Below are 18,814 nucleotides of genomic sequence, written 5' to 3'. Positions count from 1 at the left end.
AGCATTTTTATGGCAGCAAAAACACATCAAAAGCTCTTGGAAGTGTTTGGGGTTTAGTTAAGCCTTTTCATTTACTTCTTTTGTAAATTATGGAGCTGCTTCATGCTGGAAAACACTCCAGGAATGGTCAGGTCACTTTTATTAAACTCTTGGTGTTTTTTTTTAAAAAAAAACAAAGCTAGTGGAATATTCCCCTGTATACTGTATGAGATGGCGTATGTTACATCAGAGGTCAGGGCACTAAAGCGCCGCTCTTTATAAATCATGATGCCAGGAATTATATATATATATATATATATATATATATATATATATATATATATATATGCCCAGCGTCAAAATTAAAATTATTTTTAACCTTTTCACATCCGTTTTTAGTCCTTTGCATCACTTTTTATAGAGTTTGGTAACGCAATGGCTTAATATGAACCATTTAATACTAGTTGCTTTGGACACACTGCCTAACAACCATCTTTCATATGGTTGCCAAGCAGCAGTACCCTAGCAACCAGCATGTTTTAAGATTTCTTAGGCCAAGTTGACATAAAACTGAGGACTGGGAAGCGGCATGGTTGCTATGGATACACTGCCTAACAACCAGTCTCTTCCATTAGGTTGCCAAGCAGCAGTACCCTAGCAACCAGCGGGTCTTAAGATTTCTTAGGCCAAGTTGGCATAAAACTGAGGATGGGGAAGTGGCATGGTTGTATTGGGCATCCATGGTTGCTATGGATACACTGCCAGTCTCTTCCATCAGGTTGCCAAGCAGTGGGCCCTTAGTAGCAGGGCCTTTCAGATTGAGGCCAAATGGGCATCAAACTGAGGGTGGAGGAATGACAAGAAGCTTCAGATTAATGTCAATTTTAGCCCAAATAATCTGGTCCATACAGATTGGCACAGACTCGCAGCCTGACAACCCTCCAGAACTGTTGCTAAGGAGGGTATTCCTAGCAACCAAACTGTCAGGCATCACATAGCTAATCAGGTATAACCTATTTTACTGCCCATGCAGCTTAAGAGCAAGATTCAGCACAAAATCCTCTTTAGTCTCCCTGAAAACACTTTAGACAGGTTAGAAAGTAAAGTATGCGTATGAGGATTCATGCCCCATGACCAACTTAAGATAACCCATTTTGGGGTAAACAGGTACCAAGTGTGTCTTTTATTTTTGCATTTAGTCTAAAAATCAACCACTTCTTGTATAATCTGTCAAAGGAGAGACCACAGCAAAAGAAGTGAGGGAAGAATGCCCTTACTAAAAATGGCGACCGAATGACGGGTGCTGGGTAATGACGTCTGCTCGAAGCTCCACCCATCCCCGGCTCCAGTGTGCTTTGCTTCCTTTCACGTCTGTGGAGGCAGCAGTCAGGAGGCCGCAGACATGGGGATCCTGGAGAAAATCTCCGAGATCGAGAAGGAGATCGCTAGGACCCAGAAGAACAAGGGTGAGATGGGGGGAAGCACCCTGCTAGTGGTTACTATAGTGGGAAGGACCCTGCACTGGTTACTATAGAAGGGGGGATATAGTGGGGAGGACCCTGCACTGGTTACTATAGGGGGGGGGATATAGTGGGGAGGACCCTGCACTGGTTACTATAGGGGGGGGGGGGATATAGTGGGGAGGACCCTGCACTGGTTACTATAGGGGGGGGGGGATATAGTGGGGAGGACCCTGCACTGGTTACTATAGGGGGGGGGGGGGGATATAGTGGGGAGGACCCTGCACTGGTTACTATAGGGGGGGGATATAGTGGGGAGGACCCTGCACTGGTTACTATAGGGGGGGGGGATATAGTGGGGAGGACCCTGCACTGGTTACTATAGGGGGGGATATAGTGGGGAGGACCCTGCACTGGTTACTATAGGGGAGGGGATATAGTGGGGAGGACCCTGCACTGGCTACTATAGGGGAGGGGATATAGTGGGGAGGACCCTGCACTGGTTACTATAGGAGGGGGGGGTATAGTGGGGAGGACCCTGCACTGGTTACTATAGGGGGGGGATATAGTGGGGAGGATTCTGCACTGGTTGCTATAGGGGGGGGATATAGTGGGGAGGACCCTGCACTGGTTACTATAGGGGGGGGTATAGTGGGGAGGACCCTGCACTGGTTAGTATAGGGGGATATAGTGAGGAAGACCCTGCACTGGTTAATATAAGGGAGGGATATAGTGAGGAAGACCCTGCACTGGTTACTATAAGGGAGGGATATAGTGAGGAGGACCCTGCATTGGTTACTATAAGGGAGGGATATAGTGAGGAGGACCCTGCACTGGTTACTATAGGGGGGATATAGTGGGGAGGACCCTGCACTGGTTACTATAGGGGGGGGATATAGTGGGGAGGACCCTGCACTGGTTACTATAGGGGGGGGATATAGTGGGGAGGACCCTGCACTGGTTACTATAGGGGGGGGATATAGTGGGGAGGACCCTGCACTGGTTACTATAGGGGGGATATAGTGGGGAGGACCCTGCACTGGTTACTATAGGGGGGGGATATAGTGGGGAGGACCCTGCACTGGTTACTATAGGGGGGATATAGTGGGGAGGACCCTGCACTGGTTACTATAGGGGGGATATAGTGGGGAGGACCCTGCACTGGTTGCTATAGGGAGGATATAGTGGGGAGGACCCTGCACTGGTTACTATAGGGGGATATAGTGAGGAGGACCCTGCACTGGTTAGTACAGGGGGATATAGTGAGGAGGACCCTGCACTGGTTACTATAGGGGGGGGATATAGTGGGGAGGACCCTGCACTGGTTACTATAGGGGGGATATAGTGGGGAGGACCCTGCACTGGTTACTATAGGGGGGGGGGGGGATATAGTGAGGAGGACCCTGCACTGGTTACTATAGGGGGGGGATATAGTGGGGAGGACCCTGCACTGGTTACTATAGGGGGGGATATAGTGGGGAGGACCCTGCACTGGTTACTATAGGGGGGGATAAAGTGGGGAGGACCCTGCACTGGTTACTATAGGGGGGGATATAGTGGGGAGGACCATGCACTGGTTACTATAGGGGGGGATATAGTCGGGAGGACCCTGCACTGGTTACTATAGGGGGGGATATAGTGGGGAGGACCCTGCACTGGTTGCTATAGGGGGGGATATAGGGGGGAGGACCCTGCACTGGTTGCTATAGTGGGGAGGATTCTGCACTGGTTGCTATAGGGGAGGGATATAGTGGGGAGGACGCTGCACTGGTACTATAGGGGGGGTATAGTGGGGAGGACCCTGCACTGGTTAGTATAGGGGGATATAGTCGGGAGGACCCTGCACTGGTTACTATAGGGGGGGGGGGATATAGTGGGGAGGACCCTGCACTGGTTACTATAGGGGGGGGGATATAGTGGGGAGGACCCTGCACTGGTTACAATAGGGGGGGGGGGGATATAGTGGGGAGGACCCTGCACTGGTTACTATAGGGGGGGGATATAGTGGGGAGGACCCTGCACTGGTTACTATAGGGGGGGGATATAGTGGGGAGGACCCTGCACTGGTTACAATAGGGGGGGGGGATATAGTGGGGAGGACCCTGCACTGGTTACTATAGGGGGGGATATAGTGGGGAGGACCCTGCACTGGTTACTATAGGGGGGGGGGATATAGTGGGGAGGACCCTGCACTGGTTACTATAGGGGGATATAGTGGGGATGACCCTGCACTGGTTGCTATAGGGAGGATATAGTGGGGAGGACCCTGCACTGGTTACTATAGGGGGATATAGTGAGGAGGACCCTGCACTGGTTAGTACAGGGGGATATAGTGAGGAGGACCCTGCACTGGTTACTATAGGGGGGGGGATATAGTGGGGAGGACCCTGCACTGGTAACTATAGGGGGGATATAGTGGGGAGGACCCTGCACTGGTTACTATAGGGGGGGGATATAGTGAGGAGGACCCCGCACTGGTTACTATAGGGGGGATATAGTGGGGAGGACCCTGCACTGGTTAGTATAGGGGGGAATATAGTGGGGAGGACCCTGCACTGGTTAGTATAGGGGGGAATATAGTGGGGAGGACCCTGCACTGGTTACTATAGGGGGGGATATAGTGGGGAGGACCCTGCACTGGTTACTATAGGGGGGGATATAGTGGGGAGGACCCTGCACTGGTTACTATAGGGGGGGGGATATAGTGGGGAGGACCATGCACTGGTTACTATAGGGGGGGGATATAGTCGGGAGGACCCTGCACTGGTTACTATAGGGGGGGATATAGTGGGGAGGACCCTGCACTGGTTGCTATAGGGGGGGATATAGTGGGGAGGACCCTGCACTGGTTGCTATAGGGGGGGATATAGTGGGGAGGACCCTGCACTGGTTACTATAGGGGGGGGGATATAGTGGGGAGGACCCTGCACTGGTTACTATAGGGGGGGGATATAGTGGGGAGGACCCTGCACTGGTTACTATAGGGGGGGATATAGTGGGGAGGACCCTGCACTGGTTACTATAGGGGGGGATATAGTGGGGAGGACCCTGCACTGGTTACTATAGGGGGGGGGGATATAGTGGGGAGGACCCTGCACTGGTTACTATAGGGGGGGGGGATATAGTGGGGAGGACCCTGCACTGGTTACTATAGGGGGGGGATATAGTGGGGAGGACCCTGCACTAGTTACTATAGGGGGGGATATAGTGGGGAGGACCCTGCACTGGTTATTATAGTGGGGTATATAGTGGGGAGGACCACCCTGCACTGGTTAGTATAGGGGGGGTATATAATGGGGAGGACCCTGTACTGGTTATCATAGTGGGGAGGACCACCCTGCACTGGTTAGTATAGGGGGGTATATAATGGGGGGAACTCTACACTGGTTAGTGGGGGCCACTTATGACCTCTTCTTCCTTGTCTTCCAGCCACTGAGTATCACTTGGGACTGCTGAAGGCGAAGCTCGCCAAGTACAGAGCCCAGCTCTTGGAGCCCTCCAAATCTGCTGCCGCCAAAGGGGAGGGCTTCGATGTGATGAAATCCGGAGATGCCCGAGTGGCACTGATCGGGTTCCCCTCTGTGGGTAAGGTCGGTAACCACCCTGATCCCTTGTGACTACCTATGCTCTTAATTCTGCCATATACCAGACCTGATCACATCCAAAGCTGCATCCCAAATGTCGGTGGGGTACCATTGTTCAGTATTTCTCTAATCGCAGCCGATCCTTAGTCGCCCTTGCTCAGTGCTGCCCTTTATGGATGTTTCATAAACAGCTGAGCACTGCAGAGAATTGTGAATGCAGCTCTGGATGTGACTGGAGTATGATGATGTCACCATTTACATATTGTGATTTTTTATGTCGTTTTCCAGTCCACATTTTTGAGTCTGATGACCTCCACCGCTAGTGAGGCCGCCTCCTATGAGTTCACAACGCTAACCTGCATCCCGGGAGTGATAGAGGTGAGGCTGATTGGGCTTTTTCGTGAGTTGCATTATATTTTTGCAATTTGCTTTTCCGTTTTGAAGATCTCTGCTTGTTATTAAAATATCCACTTATGGGGAAACCACCTATCGTTTGGGCCATCCGTGATACTTTTCTGTGTTTTCAGTATAAAGGAGCGAACATCCAGCTGTTGGATCTGCCGGGAATTATCGAGGGTGCAGCCCAAGGTGAGTGCGAGCTCTTGCATTAACAGACTAGGACCCAAATGCTCCTGACAATCGCCTATGAGGCTCCGCATGAATGAGGCATCATCCATAATGTACCATATGCTTTATCTTCCTGTAGGAAAGGGCAGAGGTCGCCAGGTCATTGCTGTCGCTCGGACATCAGACGTGGTCATTATGATGCTGGATGCCACGAAAGGTGAAGTCCAGAGGTGAGCAGTCCGTGGCGGGCACCAGATCATGCCCTGGTGGGCACTCCTATCGTACGCTCACCATCCTGACTGTGAGCGGTTTTCTGTCTTTTCGCCAGATCCTTATTGGAGAAAGAGCTGGAGTCTGTGGGTATACGGCTGAACAAGAGGAAGCCCAATATATACTTTAAGGTAATCGACTGGAAAATATATTGTCAAAAGTCTCCAGTTCTCATAAGGTTGAGGGAGGGGGCTGAGCGGGAGATTATCTCAAAAAAATAATCACCCAGGCCACTGCCCCTATTAGCTTGTTAGTGGATCCTGCCGAAATATCGGCAACTTAATATGCTTTTGCATGCTGCATTTTTAGAAAAATATTGTAAAAAGGAAAAAAACTGTGCCAAAATACAAAACAAATTGTCACTTCTCTTCTTTTTTTTTTTTTTGCTCCATATCATACATAGACAATGGAACTGCTCAGGAATAGTAGTAGGATTTGTACATAAAGTGGCGGCACTCACCAATAATGCTTTATTATTCTATGCCGGAACAAGATTAAAAAAGAGCTATGGCCGTTTCGCGCTTATGGCGCTTCATCCAGGGCTCCTAAAAATAGGAGACCAAAGGCATGAAACAGCCATAGCCTGATTTTAGTTGTATCCTTGTTCTAGCATGGATGATCGATGGTGAGCTTAATTGTTAGGTTGAGATGGAGTTGCCCTTTAACATATTCACACTGTTTTTTGTTTTTGGTATTTGTAGCCCAAGAAAGGAGGCGGCATCTCATTCAACTCCACTCTCCCCCTGACCCAGTGCTCCGAGAAGCTGGTGCAGCTCATTCTGCATGAATACAGTATCCTTACTGCTTGTCGCAACATATCGGTCCGTCTGTCCATATAACGGAGGAGGCTGAGCGTGTGCTGATCCCGTCATACAGATCCCCAGATCCAGCCCTTAATCGTTATGGTCCTAGAGTATGATGATTGACAGTACGGGGCATTGTGTATGACGGCAACCATATTTGCACGATACAAATAATGGGAAGTAGAGGATTGCTATAATCCATGATTGGTCGCTTCTGTATCTCTTGTACCATTACTGCTGGGCCGCTGCATAGTCCTAAAACGTACATTTCCAGTAAGCTATAAATTGGACCTTAATGAGCTTCTCACCAGAAATGTTCAACGCCGAGGTGCTGTTCCGGGAGGACTGCAGCCCAGATGACTTCATAGATGTCATTGTGGGGAACAGAGTGTACATGCCATGCCTGTATGTAAGTCCTGGACATTACTGTGGTATCTGCCATCATGTTATACGTGCGTCCATACTCAGTCTAATAAAGTACAGTATATAGCGATTTGAGTAGAGTAGTCTTCTGCATGGGGGACCCCTTTTATTATTGTATTCTGCAGGGTTTTGGTATGAAGGATGGGATTATGTAATATTTGGGGTGCCCTGTTCAATATTCCACCTATTCTACTCCCCTTATATCATCTACAGGTGTATAATAAAGTAGATCAGATCTCCATGGAGGAGGTGGACAGACTGGCCCGGCAGCCACACAGCGTGGTCGTCAGGTGAGTGTTCTCCGACTATTTTTGACGCCCGCCCTCTTGGCTCTTTTTGACGCCCGCCCTCTTGACTTTTTTTTTTTCAGTTGTGGAATGAAGCTGAACCTGGACTATTTACTGGAAATGTTATGGGAATATTTGGCACTTACCTGTATCTACACTAAGAAGCGAGGAGGTAATGATGTTTTTCTCTCTCCCCACCCGGTTTTATGCTTTTTTTTTTTTTCGTGTCTGAACTTTCTAACAAGGGTCAAGCAAGTTCCCATTTACTTTTACTGAGTGGATTATACATAAGCCCCTTTCGCTCTGACATTAATGAGTGACAAGAACTGATCAGTGATTTCAGTGGGAACTGTGCAATGCTTCATTTTCCCTGTGGAGGCGCTGTGGGGAAATGAACACTTGCTGCCGCCCAGCAGTGAGTGACCTGTGATCTTATCTCCCTCTTCACCCACAGAGAGGCCGGACTTTGCAGATGCCATCATCCTCCGGAAAGGCGCTTCTGTGGAGCACGTGGTAAGGATTCCTCTTCGGGGGATCAGTTTACACCAAAAAGTGGCGAAAACCGATTCATAAATGAGGCGCTACTCTGTGTGATTCAGATTCTGTTTTTGTGTCGTATAATAATTATATCTGAGCAGATCAGACTGTGAAGTCACACCAAGAAAACTGCAGTCAACCCACTGCTCAGACAAAGATGGCTGATAACACAGGACAATAACATGAGGTGTTTAAAGTTATATTACAGCAAATCGGAACTTAGTGCCACTTTAAAGTGGATCTGTCACCAGATGACACAGTGCAAACTGCATATATTATTAATCCGACATTGGACCTGATAAGGCTGATGTACTTACCTTGATAATGTCAGAATACCTGTATCACTTATTTTTTTTGATTACGAAGTGTCCACTTCTCGGTGTCCTTCTTCGCTGCTGCTGAATCCCTTTCAATCTAGTTTTAGCGAAATCCCCTCAGTGTCTCTCCTCCCTGCTGCTGCTGAATCTCCATCCATCTAGCCTGATGGACAGCTCCTCACTGTCCCTCCTCCCTGCTGCTGAATCTCCATCTACCCTGATGGATAGTTTCTCACTGTCCCTCTTCTCCGCGGCTGCTAAATTTGCATCCATCTATCCTGATGGACAGCTCCTCGTTGTCTCTCCTCCCTGCTGCTGATTATCTATCTATCCTGATGGACAGTTCCTCAGTATACTTGCTGCTGAATCTCTGTCAGTATATTTTTATCAACATCTCCCCTCACTGTTCCTCCTGCCTGCTGATGCTGATTCTCCTCCCTTCTATTCTATCTTCTCTGCTGCTGCTGAAATCTCATACTTAGTACAAGCTGCAGCTGTCAGTCACCCCGGCCGGCTGGAGATTGAATACATTTGGATGCTCATTTTAATATCAGAATTATACAGCCAGGTTTTCAAATTAAGCACACCAGTCTCACCCGGTGTAAGATCTAATTAATAATGTATGCAGCTTCCACTGTAAAATCTTTGTTTTTTTCCCATTTTGAGCCCTTGTAATCTGTTTAACCTAACAGGATTATTATTATTATTTATTATTATAGCGCCATTTATTCCATGGCGCTTTACATGTGATAGGGATATACATAGCAAAAACATTTACATAATCTTAACAAAACAAGTCAGCGACTGGTACAGGAGGAGCGAGGACCCTGCCCGCTATGGCTCACCGTCTACAAGGGATGGGTGAGGATACAGTAGGTCTGGGTAGAGCTGGTCGTGCAGTAATGTGGTGGGGCGGTGGTTACTGCAGGTTGTAGGCTTGTCGGAAGAGGTGGGTCTTCAGGTTTCTTTTGAAGGCTTCCATGGTAGGCGAGAGTCTGATGTGTTGGGGTAGAGAGTTCCAGAGTAGGGGGGAAGCACGGGAGAAATCTTGTATGCGATTGTGGGAAGAGGAGATAAGAGGGGAGTAGAGAAGGAGATCTTGTGAGGATCGGAGGTTGCGTGCAGGTAAGTACCGGGAGACTAGGTCACAGATGTATGCAGGAGACAGGTTGAGGATGGCTTTGTTATGTCATGGTTAGGGTTTTGAACTGGATTCTCTGGGCAATGGGGAGCCAGTGAAGGGATTGACAGAGAGGAGAGGCCGGGGAATAGCGGGGGGGACAGGTGGATTAGTCGAGCAGCAGAGTTTAGGAGAGATTGGAGGGGCGCAAGAGTGCTGGAAGGGAGGCCACAGAGCAGGAGCTTGCAGTAGTCGAGGCGGGAGATGATGAGGGCATGTACTAGTGTTTTTGCAGAGTCTTTGCTGAGGAATGCACGGATCCGGGAGATATTTTTGAGTTGGAGTCGGCAGGAAGTGGAAAGGGCTTGGATATGTGGTTTGAAGGAGAGACCAGAGTCCAGGGTTACCCCAAGGCAGCGAGCTTGTGGGACTGGGGAGAGTGAACAGCCATTGACGTTGATGGCTAGGTCAGATGGGGGATATGAATGAGAGGGTGGAAAGATGATGAATTCTGTTTTATCCATGTTGAGTTTTAGAAATCTGTCAGAGAAGAAGGATGAGATGGCGGACAGACATTGTGGGATTTTGGTTAATAAGGAGGTGATATCGGGTCCAGAGAGGTAGATCTGTGTGTCATCAGCATAGAGGTGATACTGGAAGCCGTGAGACTCTATGAGCTGTCCCAGGCCGAAGGTGTAGATGGAGAAGAGCAGAGGTCCTAGAACTGAACCTTGGGGGACACCAACAGATAGGGGGCGAGATGAGGAGGTGGTGCGTGAGTGGGAGACGCTGAATGTCCTGTCTGTTAAGTATGAGGAGATCCAAGATAGGGCCAAGTCCGTGATGCCAAGAGATGAGAGAATCTGTAGTAAGAAGGAATGGTCCACTGTGTCGAAGGCAGATGACAGGTCCAGAAGGAGGAAGATGGAGTAGTGTCGCTTGGATTTGGCAGTTAGTATGACGTTGGTGACTGGTCAGGGCAGTTTGTCGAGTGATGCGGTCGGAAACCAGATTGTAGGTGGTCGAAGAGGGAACAGGCGGAGAGGTGGGAGGACAGTTCAAGGTGGACATGTTGTTCTAGTAGTTTTCAGGCAAAGAGGAGAAGTGATATGGGGTGGTAGCTAGTCAGAGAGGAAGGGTCAAGGGAGGGCTTTTTGAGGATGGGTGTGATTGCGGCATGTTTGAAACATGAGGGGAAGACACCGGTTGTTAGTGACAGGTTGAAGAGGTGGGTTAGGGTTGGGATGAAGACTGTGGTAAGGTTAGGGATGAGGTGGGATGGGATTGGGTCAAGTTTGCAGGTGGTGAGGTGTGATTTGGAGAGTAAAGAGGAGACTTGACCTTCTGTAATGGTGGAGAAGTGGGGTTTGGAGGAGGAAGGTTGAGTAGATATGAGGAGGGGTTGTGCGGGCTTTAGGCAAAAGCTTTGTCTGATGGTGTCAATCTTCTGCTTGAAGAATGAGGCAAAGTCTCCGGCTGAGATGAGAAAAGAGGGAGGAGGCGCAGGGGGGCGAAGGAGAGAATTGAAAGTGTTAAACAGCTGTTTAGGGTTATGAGAGATGAGAAGTAGGTTTGTTTTGCTGTAGTGAGCGCGGACTTGAAGATAGTGAGGGATTGTTTGAATGCGATGAAGTGCTCGATGGAGTGAGACCTTTTCCATCTCCTCTCCGCAACCCTGGAAGCCCGTCGCAGTTCTTTAGTAAGTTTGGTGTACCAGGGTTGCCTATTGATTGTGCGAGATTTGGTATGTGTGAGAGGGGCGATCGAGTAGAGAGCTGCAGCTATTCTGGTGTTATATGAAGCGGCAGCAACATCTGCATTGTGTAAGGAATTTATGTCTGTAAGAGGGAGGAGGGATTCAGAGAGTGAGTGTAGGTCAAGGTGTTTGAGGTTTCTGCGAGCGTGTGTAAGTTTGTGGAGTGGGGATTGTGCACTTGGAGAGGAGAGGGTGGAGAATGTGAGGAGGTTATGGTTAGATAGGGAACAGAGGCAGGTGAAGATGAGGTCCAGAGTGTGGCCATCTTTATGAGTAGCTGCCGAAGACCATTGAGCAAGGCCGAAGGAGGAAGTGAGGGATAGGAGCTTAGAGACAGACGAGTGGGAAGTGTCAATGGGGATGTTGAAGTCACCCATTATGATAGTGGGGATGTCAGTGGAAAGGAAGCAGCCAGGTGGTGAAGTGGTCTAAGAAAGTGGGGGCTAGCCCTGGGGGTCGGTAAATGACGGCCAGTTGGAGGTCAGAGGGGGAAAAGATGCGCACACAGTGCACCTCAAAAGAGGGGAGTGTAACAGAGGGTGGCAGTGATATTTGGGTGAAAGCGCAGGTATCTGACAGGAGAAAACCTACGCCTCTGCCATGTTTGCCGTTGGGGCGGGGGGGTGGGAAAGGTGGAATCTGCCATGTGAAAGTGCAGCTGGGGAGGCTGTGTCAGAGGGGGTGAGCCAGGTTTCGGTAATGGCAAGGAAGGAAAGTTTGTTAGTAATGAAAAGGTCGTGGATGTAGGAAAGTTTGTTGCAGACGGAGCGAGCGTTCCATAGAGCTCCTGTTAGAGCAACTAAGGAAGTGGGGATTAGTTGGATGGGTATAAGGTTAGAAGGGTTGCGACTGTTTGTAGAAGGTCGTGGATAGGAGGTAGAAGTAACTGGGGATATGGCGAGGAGGACCAGGATTTGGAGAGATATCTCCAGCAGTGAGGAGGAGCAGAGAAAGTGTTAGCAGGTGGGAGCAAGAGAGAGCATGAGGTGGCTGTCAGTGTTTGGAGATGCAGGATTGAATGTTGAGGAATAATTCGGAGGAGGAGGTGAGATGAATGGGGAGGATGGAGGGAGAGATGAAGAGTTTTTTACTAGGTGTAGGGATTTGAGGGGTTATTAGAAAGTGGAGGACTATAGAAGAAAAAATGAGAGCTAACTGAAACATAGTTAAAAGAGAGTAAGTGGTCAAAGTGTTGGTTACCTGACTCCTGCCCTGACTAACGGCCTCAGAAGTAACTGCCACTTATCTCCGAAGCCACTTTGCACAAGAAGACGCGTGGCACAACCCAGCACGCGTGCACCCATTAAAGAGCTTCTAAATATACAGTGCCTACAAGTAGTATTCAACCCCCTGCAGATTTAGCTGGTTGACACATGCGGAATTAACTTGGCATTGTAACATTTGTACTGTAGATCAGCCTGGAAGTGGGAAATGCACTGATGCAAATTTTTTTTTTTTTTTTTTTTTTTTTTAAACGTAAAAAGTTAATTCAGAGTGTCATTTATTATTCAACCCCTCAAACCACAAGAATTCTGTTTGGTCCCCCTAAAGTATTAAGAAGTAGTTCAGGCACCAAGAATAATGAGCTTCACATGTGTGGATTAAAGATCTTTTTTGCCAGCCTTTTCTGACTATTTAAGACCCTCCCCAAACTTGTGAACAGCACTCAGACATGGTCAACATGGGAAAGACAAAGGAGCATTCCAAGGCCATCAGAGACAAGATCGTGGAGGGTCACAAGGCTGGCAAGGGGTACAAAACCCTTTCCAAGGAGTTGGGCCTACCTGTCTCCACTGTTGGGAGCATCATCCGTAAGTGGAAGGCTTATGGAACTACTGTTAGCCTTCCACGGCCAGGACAGCCTTTGAAAGTGTCCTCCCGTGCCGAGGCCAGGCTTGTCCGAAGAGTCAAGGCTAACCCAAGGACAACAAGGAAGGAGCTCCGGGAAGATCTCATGGCAGTGGGGACATTGGTTTCAGTCAATACCATAAGTAACGTACTCCACCGCAATGGTCTCCGTTCCAGACGAGCCCGTAAGGTACCTTTACTTTCAAAGCGTCATGTCAAGGCTCGTCTACAGTTTGCTCATGATCACTTGGAGGACTCTGAGACAGACTGGTTCAAGGTTCTATGGTCTGATGAGACCAAGATCGAGATCTTTGGTGCCCACCACACACGTGACGTTTGGAGACTGGATGGCACTGCATACGACCCCAAGAATACCATCCCTACAGTCAAGCATGGTGGTGGCAGCATCATGCTGTGGGGCTGTTTCTCTGCCAAGGGGCCTGGCCATCTGGTCCGCATCCATGGGAAGATGGATAGCACGGCCTACCTGGAGATTTTGGCCAAGAACCTCTGCTCCTCCATCAAGGATCTTAAGATGGGTCGTAATTTCATCTTCCAACAAGACAACGATCCAAAGCACACAGCCAAGAAAACCAAGGCCTGGTTCAAGAGGGAAAAAGTCAAGGTGTTGGAGTGGCCTAGTCAGTCTCCTGACCTTAACCCAATTGAAAACTTGTGGAAGGAGCTCAAGAATAAAGTCCACATGAGACACCCAAAGAACCTAGATAACTTGGAGAAGATCTGCATGGAGGAGTGGGCCAAGATAACTCCACAGACCTGTGCCGGCCTGATCAGGTCTTATAAAAGACGATTATTAGCTGTAATTGCAAACAAGGGTTATTCCACAAAATATTAAACATAGGGGTTGTATAATAATTGACCCACACTTTTATGTTTAAAATTTAATAAAATTCAGCTGAGCAACATAACTTTTTGGTTTGTAAGATTTATGCTTCTGTTCATAAAACCTACTCTCGTTTGCAGTTTGAAGGCTCTAACTTATTTGCATCTTATCAAACCAGCTAAATCTGCAGGGGGTTGAATACTACTTGTAGGCACTGTATAGGGCACACTAAACCATCAGGTGAGGGGCATTGTGGGAGCTGTTTGTGGCTAAATTAGCAGCTGGTCATCTCACCAGGAGATGGCTGGGTGATCAAAGACAGGGCTAGGACTCTGCAGGCTCTGCAGTTTAGCACCTCTAAAGTCTACAGTTGGGAAAGGACAGACATATGTGAGTATTGAGTGGAAAGGGACAGATAAAGCATAAATATCAAGCAGAGAATTCTACCAGTGAGTTGAATCAGGAGAGCAGAGCATTAGATGGCGGCATATACAGCAAGCAGAGGAATTATGCAGGAGAAGAGCATGTACCTGTGTGAAAAGAGAAGAAGAAGACGGATGTTAGTCCATGGCCTCTGAAGTAACTGCCACTTATCTCCGAAGCCACTTTGCACAAGAAGACGCGTGCACAACCCAGCACGCGTCTGTGGGGGGAGCAGGGGCTGTGCTTGTTGGCAGAGCCTGGGTAACTCTGTGACTATATCATAGCTCCATGGAGAATGCTGTAATATATATATGTCAATTCAGAGCAGCTGTTGCCTTTCACATAAATGCATTTTTTTGGGATGTTAATATATTTTTTTTTTTCCAGTGTCACCGGATTCACAGAACACTCACCAGCCAGTTTAAATATGCTCTAGTTTGGGTGAGTATATAGTGAATGCTGTTCTGCTTTATTGTCCATGGTTAGAAAAACATGTCTGCGGTCTTTGAAAAATAGCGCCACCCAATCCACAGGTTGCATGTGGTATTGCAGCTGAGTCCCATTAATTAACCCCCTTATTATGGCAGGATAAATAAAAACTGCTGTGTAGGCTGAACCCCCTTTTCCTTATCTGTTTTATAATGTTTAGCTGCTTTGTAATAGTTACTTTAGTTATTTTATTATAATCCTAAGGTACAATAAAGTCTACATTATACTACAGAGCTGCAGTCATAATCCTGCTGGCTGATGTTTGAAAGGTTGTAGACAGACCCCTATCAACTTCTGTAGTGCAATGGGACAAGAAGTTATTTCTGTCAGATTACTGTACAGTGTCTTATATGAAGACCTCAATAACTGTGGGCAGACACATGAAGTAATAGGGGATGGAGGGAGATCTCAGCTCTGAAGCCTGGAGAACAGTGAGTGGCAGCTCTGGAGTATAATACAGGATGTAACTCAGGATCAGTACATGATAAGTAATCTAATGCATGTACACAGTGACTGCACCAGCAGAATAGTGAGTGCAGCTCTGGAGTATAATACAGGATGTAACTCAGGATAAGTAATGTAATGTATGTGCACAGTGACTGCACCAGCAGAATAGTGAGTGCAGCTCTGGGGTATAATACAGGATGTAACTCAGGATAAGTAATGTAATGTATGTGCACAGTGACTGCACCAGCAGAATAGTGAGTGCAGCTCTGGAGTATAATACAGGATGTAACGCAGGATCAGTAATGTAATGTATGTACACAGTGACTGCACCAGCAGAATAGTGAGTGCAGCTCTGGAGTATAATACAGGATGTAACTCAGGATCAGTACATGATAAGTAATGTAATGTATGTGCACAGTGACTGCACCAGCAGAATAGTGAGTGCAGCTCTGGAGTATAATACAGGATGTAACTCAGGATCAGTAATGTAATGTATGTACACAGTGACTGCACCAGCAGAATAGTGAGTGCAGCTCTGGATATAATTCAGGATATAACTCAGGATCAGTACAGGATATGTTTCTAAAGGTGCTATTGACATGAAATTCTCACCAGATGTCGATAACGACCCATTCAATCCACACAGGCAAAGGAGTCATCCATAGAGGTCCATAAATTTAGTTATGTGTAATAATGAGACATGACACATGAAGAAAGAGTGGTGCAAAAATCCATGGAAAGTCCTGACAGCAGCTGAAATCTATCAGTAACTAGAAAGTGATCATGCCACTTGGTGACAAATAATATCAGCTGGATCATCTGATGGTCTCATTACCAAGGTGCGACACATGAAACTTCTCATGATGGGTAAAACCAGTGAGCCGTCTCAAGACCTTCGCAACAATAAAACATACTGATGGCATTGGTTACAGAAGAATTTCTAAATTACTGAAGGGTCCAGTGAGCACTGTTAGGGCCATAATCTGCAAGTGGAAAGAACATAATTTCGCTATAAACCGGCCACGACCAGGTGCTCGCAAGATTTCAGACAGAGGAGGGAAAATAATTAGAAGAGTTGTCCAAGAGCCAAGGACCAACTGTGGAGAGCTACAGAAAGACCTGGAATCAGCAGGTACAATTGTTTCAAAGAAAACAATAAGTAATGCATTCAGCTTCCATGGCCTGTATGTACGCTCACCACGCAAGACTCCATTGCTGAACAAAAAGCATATTTAAGTACGTTTAAAGTTTTACTCAACATTTAGTCAAGCCTGTGAAGTACTGGGAGAATAGTCTGGTCAGATGAGAACAAAATTCAACTCTTCGGATTCCATAATACACATAATGTTTGGAGGCCAAAAGGCACTGCATATCGCCCCCCAAAAAAACACCATACCAACAGTGAAGTGTGGTGGTGGGAACATCATGGAGTGGAACTGTTTTTAATCATATGACTCTGGCAAACTTCATATAATTGAAGGAAGGATGAATGGACAAATGCACCGAGACATTCTTGATAAAACTCTGCTGCCATCTACAAGGGTAATAAAGATGAAACGAGGGTGAACATTTCATCAAGACAATGATCCCAAACACACAGCCACAGAAACTTTCAATTGGTTTCCGAGAAAGAAAGTAAAGTTGCTAGAATGGCCGAACCGATCACCGGACCTGAATCCAATAGAAAATTTATAGAGTGAACTAAAGTTCACAGTCCATAGAAGGAGCCCACGGGACCTTCAGGATGTGAAGAGTGTTTGTGAGGAAGAATGAGCCAAAATCACACATGAGCAATGTCTGCGACTAATTTCTCCATACATGAGGTGTCCTGAAGCTTCATCACCACCAAAAGCTTTTCTACAAAGTATTAATTTTTCAGCATGGTCAATTCTTTTTCCCTGTACCATTTCTCATAATTACTATTACTATAGATGATTTCTTTGCCTGTGTGGATTGGATGGGTTGTTACCGACATCTGCTGAGCATTTCATGTCAATAGCACCTTTAGAAATAGATTTACTTAAAAAAATGGGTGACGTATTCAATACTTATTTCACCCGCTGTATGTACACTGTGACTGCACCAGCAGAATAGTGAGTGCAGCTCTGGAGTATAATACAGGATGTAACTCAGGATCAGTAATGTAATGTATGTGCACAGTGACTGCACCAGCAGAATAGTGAGTGCAGCTCTGGGGTATAATACAGGATGTAACTCAGGATCAGTAATGTAATGTATGTACACTGTGACTGCACCAGCAGAATAGTGAGTGCAGCTCTGGAGTATAATACAGGATGTAACTCAGGATCAGTAATGTAATGTATGTACACAGTGACTGCACCAGCAGAATAGTGAGTGCAGCTCTGGAGTATAATATAGGATGTAACTCAGGGTCAGTAATGTAATGTATGTACACAGTGACTGCACCAGCAGAATAGTGAGTGCAGCACTGGGGTATTATACAGGATGTAACTCCGGATCAGTAATGTATGTACACAGTGACTGCACCAGCAAAATAGTGAGTGCAGCTCTGGAGTATAATACAGGATGTAACTCGGTCAGTAATGTAATGTATGTACACAGTGACTGCAACAGCAGAATAGTGAGTGCAGCTCTGGAGTATAATACAGGATGTAACTCAGGATCAGTACAGGATTAGTAATGTAATGTATGTACACAGTGACTGCACCAGTAGAATAGTGAGTGCAGCTCTGGAGTATAATACAGGATGTAACTCAGGATCAGTACAGGATCAGTAATGTAATGTATGTACACAGTGACTCCACCAGCAGAATAGTGAGTGCAGCTCTGGAGTATAATACAGGATAAGTAATGTATGTACACAGTCATCTTGACTGTAGGGCCTAGTTACACTGATGTTAACAAATTTTGTATGCTGGATAATAATAGTTCAACCATCACAATGGCGGCCCATAGAGTTGGATACATGTTTTAACCTCCGATGGGATATTTGTAGCTTTTTCTGACTTTCTTTTTTCTATTGTATTTTTAGGGAACCAGCACCAAATACAGCCCGCAGAGAGTCGGACTGACGCACAACATGGACCATGAAGACGTCATCCAAATAGTCAAGAAATAAAATGTCTGACAACACCTACGCTTAGAAGCCATGTACTGCTGCCTTACACCCTCCGAATAAATCCCCCCCCAAAAATGACATAACACCTGACACACAATACTCAGTGTTACAGCTGTATCCTCCTCCGGAATGGACACTGTTGATAGCGGGGCCATGCAGCACCCCCAGTTACTTCATGAACTGGAGAGATATCTGGCATGCAGCAAATACACAATTACTGTACCTCAGCAACTGGTCTAATTAGTGTTTCTTAACGAGTTTTTGGGGCCCATTTATTAAAAGTGACAGAAAACCTGGCCCTTTGCCACCAATCATAGCTCGGCTTTTAGGTCTGACACCTCTCTGGACAAATAAAAGGTTCACTGTGATTGGTTGCTATGGGCAACAATGTCGTGTTTCTGTCAGTTTTGACAAATTGCAGGGACATAAAATGTGTAAATGAGCAAGTTTACGAGAAAAATCTTTTTTTTTTTTTTTCCATAATTTTTCATTGTGAAGTAAAAATGGCCTGGCAAGATGATTTTGCAGATCAGTACGATTACTGCGATAAAAAAAAAAAA

The 18,814-nt window shown here is 46.8% G+C and overlaps 1 protein-coding gene across 1 annotated transcript; it reads left to right on the top strand.

The window, feature by feature from the left end:
- The first annotated feature begins 1,295 nt into the window (after positions 1-1,295).
- Positions 1,296-18,481, top strand: DRG2 (developmentally regulated GTP binding protein 2). Its single transcript, XM_073648476.1, has 13 exons — positions 1,296-1,445; positions 4,869-5,029; positions 5,312-5,401; positions 5,551-5,611; positions 5,730-5,820; positions 5,919-5,991; positions 6,562-6,652; positions 6,975-7,072; positions 7,300-7,376; positions 7,457-7,545; positions 7,828-7,886; positions 14,606-14,659; positions 18,168-18,481. Exons 1-13 carry the CDS (start codon positions 1,382-1,384, stop codon positions 18,252-18,254), a joined length of 1,095 nt encoding a protein of 364 aa, XP_073504577.1. The 5' UTR covers positions 1,296-1,381; the 3' UTR covers positions 18,255-18,481.
- The last annotated feature ends 333 nt before the right edge of the window (positions 18,482-18,814 follow it).

Source organism: Phyllobates terribilis, unplaced genomic scaffold (genome assembly GCF_046119375.1).
Source record: "Phyllobates terribilis strain yellow unplaced genomic scaffold, ASM4611937v1 Scaffold_9__5_contigs__length_417890890, whole genome shotgun sequence".
Taxonomy (NCBI): Eukaryota; Metazoa; Chordata; class Amphibia; order Anura; family Dendrobatidae; genus Phyllobates; species Phyllobates terribilis.
Note: the sequence above shows the minus strand (reverse complement) of the source record. Positions and strands in the feature narration are given on the sequence as shown.

Bases quoted from the DNA above. Each gene is read 5' to 3' on its own strand.
- DRG2 (XM_073648476.1), top strand. From the start codon at position 1,382: ATGGGGATCCTGGAGAAAATCTCCGAGATCGAGAAGGAGATCGCTAGG. The intron at 5,612-5,729 runs GTGAGTGCGAGC...ATCTTCCTGTAG, and splicing joins TATCGAGGGTGCAGCCCAAG to GAAAGGGCAGAGGTCGCCAG. The intron at 7,377-7,456 runs GTGAGTGTTCTC...TTTTTTTTTCAG, and splicing joins CCACACAGCGTGGTCGTCAG to TTGTGGAATGAAGCTGAACC.